This window comes from Thunnus albacares, chromosome 8 (genome assembly GCF_914725855.1).
Source record: "Thunnus albacares chromosome 8, fThuAlb1.1, whole genome shotgun sequence".
Lineage (NCBI taxonomy): Eukaryota > Metazoa > Chordata > Actinopteri > Scombriformes > Scombridae > Thunnus > Thunnus albacares.
Window position 1 is genome coordinate 22,748,940 of NC_058113.1, and position 10,170 is coordinate 22,759,109.

The following is a 10,170-nucleotide window of genomic DNA, read 5'->3' on the forward strand; positions in this document are numbered from 1 at the left end:
TATCCCACAGTGAGCGGTGTAAATTTGAAAGCGGCATTGTGATTGGTCAGTTCGACGTCCTTCGGGACAAGCAACCAGCCCAAAAACTAACGCGCGGCCATGTTGAATTGTCAATATTCTGAAAGAAGACACAAAAGAGTGACAACTGTGCGGACTCCTCGAAACAGCGAGTCTTTACTTAACTTGATTAAACTGTCGAAATAACGTTAAGCAACGTCACAACCGGGAAGACTTTGGGTGGATGAAGCAACTGAAGGTAGCATTTTCTTCAAGCCTATTGGTTAACATTACCGTTAATGTTAACACATAACGGCTAAGCTATCATTAGCATGCTAACCTGGTTGGTTGGTCAAGTTGGATAAAGTTTAGAAGTAGCAGGTACCAACTAAGAAGATTCACGTAGGTGGATCTGCGTTGTGCACGATGTTTCTATATGGACAGTTTGAAACAGAGTCACTCCCACGATCGGGAACAAGACCGAGTTAAACGTTAACGTTAGCTTGTTAGCTGGATGATCAAAGCCACGTTGCTATGCATAAAGTTTTAACAATGCTTACAGTCGTGCTAGTTAACTTGTGTCAAGCTACCTTCGCTATCGACACTGACAACAAAGTGTTCACGAAAGAAGAGACCCACGGAGCCATGTGCTGATGGTTGTCTTTACAGTTAAAAAAGTCCGGTTGCTAACTAGAAAAACAATTTTGTCCGTCAGGGAGAGTGGGGGTTGTTTTTTTTTAGCCCAAGTTAGCACTAGCTTGTTAGCCTTGGCATCTCAATAAAGCCCCACTGCAAAAGTTGTTATTTGTCACGTCAGAATGAAGTTATTTACCTCACAATTTTCGTCCCATTTATTCGTCTAACATGCCTTAGTTGAATCTGTTGGGGTGCAAAGGTAGTCAACTATAAAAATTAGTTTGAGCTGCTGTTGGTGTCATTTGGTGGTTTTGTTAACGTGGTATTGTTTGTGTTTCAGCTTATCAAAGGTAGCTTTTGCTAGTGCACACACATCTGAATGTATATCATTGATCTCTAGTGTTTTTGGGTAGTTTTCGTTGATAACTGTGCAGTTTATTATTATTATTATTATTATTATTATTATTATTATTATTATTATTATACTGTTATTGTGTGACTCGCTTGTTAATGCTCAAAAATAACCACTCGTGATTGTTTATTGCCTGACAGGTATCCTGGAATTTTTCACTTCACTTTCCACTTTCTTCACTTTGCAGACTGCCATCACAACTTTTGCTGTAAAAGAAAACGGATTTGGAAGAAGATGCCCAAAGGCATTAAAGGAGGATAGTCCATTTAATAGAAGTTTGCTGGAGACTTCTTTGAGCCATTATTGAGCCCCAGCAAACGCATCGGAAGACTTCTTGGTGTCAAAGAAAAAGTCTGAGATTTGATTTTGCCACCGGCCATTTTGAATGTATAAACACAAAAAGATACTCGAAAAACACAAGAAAATTCAGGATTACCATACAGCAAGGATAAGGGGACTCTGAGACAAACATTTTGAATGAAAAATAAGAGTTTATGTTTTGGTCACATATTTGATTTATTTATTCATATGAATGTTAATTTCTCCCTTTTTTGGAGAGTTGTCTTGTAAATAGACAGAATTCATACGCAGACCTCTTCTTTTCAAGAGGTTTGCATGTCGGATCGTGTACACAACACATTCTTTAAAAACGAAAGATAGGAGAAAAGGGTTATTTGTTTTTCATTTTCTAGTTGTGTTTTTGTTTTTTTACACACGGGTGCATTAAACAGAACAGTGAGAAAGAGGAACATTACTCACTGTGAGAGACTTGTCAGTTAAACTGTTGAACCCATGGCCACAGCAAGAACCGCAAACCCATCACCAATGATTGGATTGAATAAACCAGCAAATGGACAACTCAGAGGACAGACCAAGCCAGCTGGCCAACAGTTGGGACCTCTTTCAACTGCCCAACTGCCCAGTGCCCCCCAGAAAAAGAGCAGCATTCCTCAGAGCAGTGGGGGCATCAAGTAAGACCCTGATCCACATATTCCATCACTTCTGCAATGAAAATTTAGTTTTTGTATCAGTTAAAACACTTATGCAGCTACACCATTTACACTGGATGCAAGAATCTGCTAGCTGTAATTCTTCCCTGGAGAACAACACTCATAATAGGTGTTTCTTATGCAATACACTTGTTTTTTTTAACAAAATTAAAAGAAGATGAGTGTCATACATGTATAAGAGTGTCTAAAGCTTATTACATGTTTCAAAATCTCAGGATCCCATGCGAAAGCTCAGTACATCCCAACATGATTTTGACAAAATATCTCTGAATAAACTATGTATCTCCTTTCATACACCCCTCCATCATGGTTACTTGCCGGGACACCTGCAGTCATAACACACTTGTTAAGTTGCCAATGGTATGTTATGTTAACTTAATCAGACATGGGAGCTAGTACTTTTAGGAGCTTCATTACTTATGAAGGAATACAAATAAATCATTTTTTTCCATCCAGCACCCCAATCCATGGAGTGTCAGTAATATACATGGGAAAATTAAAAAAAAACAATAACTGGATTTTGCGGTTTAATATGTTTCAGAGCCGTCTTTTGTCAGCATGTTATTTTGTTATTTACTGAGATGTGACCATGTAAATTCTTACAACTAGGTTTGGTGATGACTGGAAAAAGTGCCTGGAGCTTCCTCCAAAAGACAACAGAATGAAAACCTCGGTAAGGAAACTATTAGTAATAGCAGAGAGAATTCTTCAGACTGACTTTTCATTTCCACCTTTTCTGTTGAAATCTAAATGTGGAAATGTTTTTTGTTTTAGACTCCCTAAATGTATGTTGGCTTCTAATGTTGTCACATTAAAGCTTAGACCTCTGGGCCTTTAAAGTTGGTGGGGATCCTCTAAATAAACTGTAACTTCATCTTTCTGCTTTGCATTTCCCAGGATGTGACGTCAACGAAGGGAAATGAATTTGAAGACTACTGCCTAAAGCGGGAACTTCTAATGGGAATCTTTGAAATGGGATGGGAGAAACCCTCCCCTATTCAGGTAAAAAAGTGATGATGTTTTCAAACCATGTTGAGGCTGCCCTAAAATGTAGAATTACAAAATTAACTGTGTAACTGCACTCTGTAAAAGCTCCAAACTTTTTTATGTTACACATACATATAAAATTTGAGGAAGGTTGGCCGTAACAGAAATTTGGGCCTGTCTTGCACCGCCTTCTAGTCAGCCACAGGTTCCCATCACTCCAGCTTGCGATTACCTACACCTTAGTTGTATGTAGCAGTGTGGTTCACTAAAAAACTTAATATAGTCTCCCTTTTTTCCTCTGCATCTCATCTGAACAACAGATTGCACAGTTTTGGTTGGTGGTAACATTGCAGTAATAGATGGTCTTCACTGTAGTACAAATTGTAATATTGTAATGTTACAGACCTATTTTAGAATCAGTGTGCATGTTGGTCTTCATGATTCTTTGCCTTATTTCCAAAAAGTCCATTGTGTCAAGTGAACCTTGCCCATTGCACTAATTGGACTTGTTTGTCTGCCTAAAGGAGGAAAGCATCCCCATCGCTCTGTCAGGCAGAGACATTTTGGCTCGGGCAAAGAATGGCACAGGAAAAAGTGGAGCCTACCTCATCCCTCTCCTGGAGAGGATAGACATAAAGAAGGATCATATTCAGGGTGAGTTTCTGCTGCCTCTGCCTAATAGTTTGAAACAGTTGCAGTGTGACAAATGTTGATCCATGAATGGCTCGACTTTGTGGGGATGTATTATTATTTTGAAGTTGTATTAATGTTATAGAGTAGAGATGTGCAGATATATTTAACAAACAAAAAATGAACCCACTTTTAAACTGAAGAAAGAAAGTGAAAGAACGCGTGGGAGCACAAGTTTGTCAGTGTGGAAAGCAGCCCAGATTTGGCTGCTTTCCACAAAGAATTTCAACTAGTTGTTTCCAGATATTTATTCCCATTATGTGACCTACATTTTACACATAGATAATTTTTGTGTCATGCAGCTCAATTTTATAATTATAAGTGTGTATGTTAAGTGACCACAGTCTCTGGAGAATATCGTTCTCCTACCATATGTATGTTGGTGAACAGGTTTTTGGTTTAAAAATAAAGTTGGGGGTTTTTTTTGGGCTTTCTTTTTATGAGCACCAATTTTATCTAATTTTCTCTATGCATGTCATCAACCCTTGCATTTCATCAGCCCTTCCCATTTCTGTCTCAATCCAGCCATAGTAATGGTCCCCACAAGAGAGTTGGCCCTGCAGATGAGCCAGATCAGCATTCAGCTCAGCAAGCACCTTGGAGGGGTCAAGGTCATGGTTACCACTGGGGGAACCAACTTGAGGGATGACATCATGCGTCTCGATGAGACAGGTACTTGTCATGCTGTCGGTGTTTAAGATGACGAAAAAGTAATGTTTAAATTTATAAGAGTGCAGATGAGTAAGATGAGCAGTGTTTCATGGGATATTTTTATCTTATCAACTGAGATCATGACTCATTTACACATCAGAACAAAAGTCATTCTTGCTTATGCTTTTGTTAGAGAAAATGTTTGTTTATAAGGTGATTTTATCCATGAACTTGTATTTTTTCTTTAAAATACATTTTTTCCTAATTTTTGTACCATTTTGGCTCAATTCAATTCAAAAAATGTTGACAGCACTATCTTAAAATTCCACTGACAAGCACTTAATTTGACCCATTTTGCAATGGCCTTAACCAGCATGCTGTGCAATAACATTGCACTTCTGTTCTTGGTGCAATATATTGATGTGTGCTGTTTGTGCCCTTTCTGTCCTAATAGTACATGTAGTGATTGCTACACCAGGCAGGATACTAGACCTGATCAAGAAGGGTCTGGCAAAAGTGGATAAGACACAAATGATGGTGATGGATGAGGTCAGTTGGGCTCTTTTTTCTTTTTTAAAATAAAGTTTTTACTGACATTCAAGTTGCCCTGATTCTATAATTACCTGTTTATTCAGGCAGATAAGCTCCTGTCCCAGGATTTTGTGGTCCTGATTGAAGATATTATCAGCTTCTTACCGAAGGGTCGTCAGATTCTGCTTTACTCTGCCACTTTCCCCATCAGTGTGCAAAAATTCATGGTGAGAACTCAAATCGCAATTTGATTCCCTAAATTGGTAAAAAAAAAAAAAAAAAAAAAAAAAGAGATTGAAATCTTGTTTGCTCTATGCGGTACACTTTGAAAATGTAAATGTTTTGTCCAGAATAAGCACCTGCAGAAGCCTTATGAGATCAACTTGATGGAGGAATTGACCTTGAAGGGCATCACCCAGTATTATGCCTATGTGACTGAAAGACAGAAGGTCCACTGTCTCAACACGCTCTTTTCTAGGGTGAGTGTTCTTCGCTTACATCAAGTGTGGCCAACCAGTCAGATACTAAGAGCCTGATAAAAGCTGTACCATTTCAAATAACTCAATACCAAGCTGAAAAGCAGTGTTACACTGCCCTCTCTGGTGGAAAGTTTCAAGATTTATTCAATTCATAAATGGTTTCTTAATCGATTTTTGCAGAAAATGTACAATATTATCATATGTATAGATGCCACAATATAAATGTACATATACTATGATTCAGGATTTTATCCATATAAAAATGTCAAATACCATGGAAACAAACTTGTTAAGTTACAAGGTGAAGGTATAGTACCAGTGTGTGATTGGTCTTCTGTGAAGTGTGAAGTTTTGTTTCATTAATTCAAGACACTGGTTCTCATATTAGGGCAATGCTTTATACATATATACATAAATTGATACATAAATACAATCTGGATTCAAAATGAAATAAAAAGACAAGAAATGAAAAGAGGACTGACATATGTGCAGGCTAATAACTGCATGCAGCTCGCAAGCTGCTGTTTGGCAAACCCTTGCATAAACTGTGGCTTAGGTAGACCCATAGGATACTTGAGACAGAGAGCGTAATGAATTTAGGAGTTAATTCTTTGCTCGTCAATAATCATGAATCTATATTTTTCTATTACAGCTTCAGATCAATCAGTCAATCATCTTCTGTAACTCCACCCAGAGGGTTGAACTTCTGGCTAAGAAAATAACTCAGCTGGGCTATTCGTGCTTCTACATTCATGCAAAGATGATGCAGGAGTACAGGAACCGTGTGTTCCATGACTTCAGGAATGGATTGTGCAGAAACCTGGTCTGCACAGGTATGTAAATGTTATGAATTTTAAGATTTAAGGTGGAAATTTAAATTATTAATGATGAGTAGCTTGACTTGATATACATGCTTTCTTGCAGACCTATTCACTCGGGGAATCGACATCCAGGCAGTAAACGTGGTCATCAATTTTGACTTTCCCAAAAATGCAGAGACCTACCTTCACCGCATTGGCAGATCAGGTAAAGATTAACTGGTATAATGTATAAACTCCTGTTTGGTTACATATACCATTTCCAAATCTGGCACATACAGGTTTAGGGAACAGATTGGTAAACTGAGAGCACTGATTGCTAACTGTACGCATAGGTCGGTGTGTGAACGATTGGCTGCTGAGACGGCTTGTGAAACGCCTCAGGCTCTCTGTGATCACTGATGCAGTGATTTAATGCAGCTGCATTCACAATATAGTTGTTCCCATTTACAATTTTTTTTTTGGTTTCTGTTGTCAGATAATGGAACAAGTACAAAACTTGATCATGGTTCATTAACGCTTGGCTGTGTGACCAAGCTGCTGAACTGAATGTAAAATTATTTTATGATCTGTACAATGTCAGACAAAATAAACTGTTTACCAACATTTTTTTTAATCAGTTAACAGATTTTTAAATCTATTTTTTCCTTCTGCCACATGATCCCTGGGGGGGCTCCATACTAACGCTAAATAACATATACACTCTGTCTCTTTTTCTGTCAGGGCGTTTTGGTCACCTGGGTCTGGCCATCAATCTGATAACTTCAGATGACAGATACAACCTGAAGAACATTGAGGACCAGCTGATTACTGACATCAAGCCAATCCCTGGCAGCATCGATAAGAGCCTGTATGTTGCAGAGTTTCACTCTGTTGACCCTGATGATGATGGTGATGACTGCAGTGGAGCCAAAAACAAAGAACTGGGAGCAGCCTGATTGAATGGTCAGTTCTCTGAATAGCCCACAAACCAACTATGGCTGAAATTAAACCTTTAAGATTGTTCAGTGTATGTATAAACTCACTTAAACCTGTTTTATTGTCAGTCACTGATGTGCTACTCTGGACTTTGGGGTTCCCCTGTTTTTCGTTGTCTACACAGGTCACGTTTCAGCTGCATTTTTTTAGTCGTCCATCTGACTCCAAAAAAGTACTGAGGGTTAATGCTCAGCCTTGTGCGTGGCTGGTGTTAAGACAAGGTGTAAAGCTGCTGCACTGGTGGCTAATGAAGAGGGGTCAAGTTCTAGTTATTCACTTAACTGCCCTTAACTGACCTTCTTATATTGCCAGTCCAGGGAATGACTGGTGAAAGCATGATCATGAACTCACTTTTAACATTCTCTAGCAAGGAATAGGTTACAAGCACATTATTTGGTGGAATAGGTTGTACACAGTGTGTTCATAACACCAGAGACATCCAAGTTCTCTAGCTTGAAGGAGAGCAAATACTAACAACCTTGCTAATGAATAGTATCCTCTTTCATCAAGAAGATTTACTTAAGTTTTACAGGATTTAAAGGTGAAAGGTTGTCAGCCTCAGGCTGCACAACAGCAGTCAAATTAGATTTGTACAGAGCTAATCAGCAGACACTGCCAGCTGTCCTGTTCTGCAGAATAGCTTGAGCTGTGACTCATTCACATGGTTTTCTTCGGAAATTCTAACTCAGATTTTGTGGTTTGTTTTTCAGGGGAAACATGGCGTCTGGCATTGATCACACAGTTTTGGCAACACATCACCCAAGATTCCAAGTGAAGATTTCTCTTGCCCACTTTTGGTCTATTAATTATTTCTTTTCACTTTCAGTTTTAGTTGACAACAAGCTTCAATCCTGGAAACTGGTATCTTCACCTCTGAAAACTATCATTTTCATCAGTTAAACTGTTGCCACACTGCCAGCTATTTTCACCGTAGCATGTGATTTTGAAATCTGTCATTGAACTAAGCCACTCGACAATAGATGGAAATTGTAACTTTTTATTTTTATTGTACTGATGTAAGAAGTGAAATGTGAAACCAAAGGTGGACTTGAATGATAGAGCCCAGCTCACATCCCTGCTGTGCAGATGTACTACATTGGCCATGTTAACATCCCACTGTCATGCCTTCTGGGCAGATTGTTCAAATGGACTGTGCTTTTTTGTAACCTAGACTCAGTGGTCACTTTACTTACTATTTGGTAGGCCCCCAGAATAGCCTGCATTTGTCGTGGCATGGTTTCAACAAAGTGCTGGAAACATTCCTTAGACAGTTTTATGTTGACATGAACCTCACACAGTTGCTGTCTGTAACCCCCAAAGACTGTTGTGTTTGAAAATCCCAGGAGATCAGCTCTAACAATCATTCCACAATCAAAGTCACTTGGATCACATTTTTTCCACATTCTGATGTTTGGTGTGAACAACTGAACCTCTTGACCATGTCTGCATGCTTTATGCATTGAGTTGCAGTCACCTGTTTGGCTGATTAAAATATTGGCTTTACTGAGCAGGTGTACCTAATAATAAAGTGACCACTGAGTGTAGTTAGTTATGTAGCTTTAGACAATTCCTGTATGGTATTGGAGTAACAAGAGGGAACCAAATTTGGAAGAGAAGACAAAGAATTACAGAAATTAGAATATAGATGGCTTCAGAAACCAAAATGAGCACTTTGCTCTGTAGGATGTTTAAAACAGGGCTGCTATGATGCTCAATTACAGAGCACCTAAAACTGTGATGCTTGAAATGATTTTTTTTCACTTTTTATACCGAAGTGTTTACTGCAATGTAGTGTTAGTGACACTGTAACGCATTTTGTCAAAGCACAGACCCAATAATGAGAATAAATCAGTATTGTGAAACTTCTTTGATCCCTTTAAGGCTCTAGCACAAGGCGGCATTTTCTCAGGTGTTGAAGTTACCAGTAATCATGTAAATGTGACAGGTTGAGGGACCCCAGTTAACATGTTGTTGAAACCAGCCAACTTTTTCATCTTAATGTAGTTCCTTTGTCCCTTCTTCCCTCCAAAGTGCCTTAGTCTAACGCCAGACCTTTACCCTGGGCCAACTTGAAGATGGCACCCCTACAATTCCATATTAGTTTTGAAAGCACAGTTGCACTCTGAAAGGGCTTACAGTTTTTCCATATTGTTTGTTACAAATGCATTTGTTTCATAACACAGACCAGCTAGAACTGTTGTGGACTCATTGACTTCAGTACAATGTCACAAAATTGTCTAAAAATGTCTTCAAAACCTTAACATTCTGGATGTTTTCAAGCAGAGCATCTACTCTTGCACATGCATGTTGCCTCCTTGGCTGGCCATTACATTACTGCCAAGCACCAGCAGGGAAGGTATTTGTGTGTTTCCTCTTCTAAAGCATCTAAAGTAGTAATTGGACCTCCACCCCCATCTCCATCACAAATAAATACATTCATGAGTTGACAAGACGTTAAGTAGGGAGAGAAAGCGAGACAGGCAAGAATTTATTTTCTGTTAAGTGTGTCGATGCCAACGCCTCAAATAAAATAAAAAAGTCCAACTGACTGGAGTCTTCTATTTTGTTGGGTTTTTTTTAAGTCTGTGAAGGCAGTGTGCCACTGTTTTGTAAATGGTGATTGAATAAGTCTCACACTGTATATCCAGAAGTGAAGACCTTTTTAAAGGGAAGCAAAAATGTCTTCAAGGATCTAAAGCAAGTCCATTGGTCCATGACTTTGCCCTTATTATATTCTATAAACTGAATGACTGAGCATTTTTTAATTTACAATTAATTTCACACTTAAGTAGCTAGTGACCTGTTTCCCTGGTTGGCCTAAAGGCCAAACTTGCCCTTTTTTTAAAAAATTAGTTTCATATTCCAGAGGTATGTTAGGGGTTTTCCACAGCATTCCTATCCAGCAAACTCCCACTCTGAAACCACAAAACTTACATTAGATGTAATATTGCAAATCAGTATTCTAACTAGGGTTGCAACAA

The 10,170-nt window shown here is 38.7% G+C and overlaps 1 protein-coding gene across 2 annotated transcripts; it reads left to right on the plus strand.

The window, feature by feature from the left end:
- The first annotated feature begins 29 nt into the window (after window positions 1-29).
- ddx61 (DEAD (Asp-Glu-Ala-Asp) box helicase 61) lies at window positions 30-9,737 on the plus strand. 2 transcript variants are annotated; one of them, XM_044359286.1, is made up of 13 exons: window positions 30-256; window positions 1,233-2,016; window positions 2,665-2,728; window positions 2,953-3,057; window positions 3,567-3,696; window positions 4,258-4,404; window positions 4,838-4,932; window positions 5,019-5,141; window positions 5,265-5,393; window positions 6,046-6,226; window positions 6,318-6,419; window positions 6,935-7,156; window positions 7,900-9,737. In XM_044359286.1, the coding sequence occupies exons 2-12, from the start codon at window positions 1,838-1,840 to the stop codon at window positions 7,147-7,149; spliced, it is 1,470 nt and encodes a 489-aa protein (XP_044215221.1). In that variant the 5' UTR covers window positions 30-256; window positions 1,233-1,837; the 3' UTR covers window positions 7,150-7,156; window positions 7,900-9,737. The 2 variants fall into 2 exon arrangements, with proteins under 2 accessions (XP_044215221.1, XP_044215222.1); XM_044359287.1 differs by lacking the exon at window positions 30-256 and adding an exon at window positions 375-399.
- Window positions 9,738-10,170: the final 433 nt, after the last annotated feature.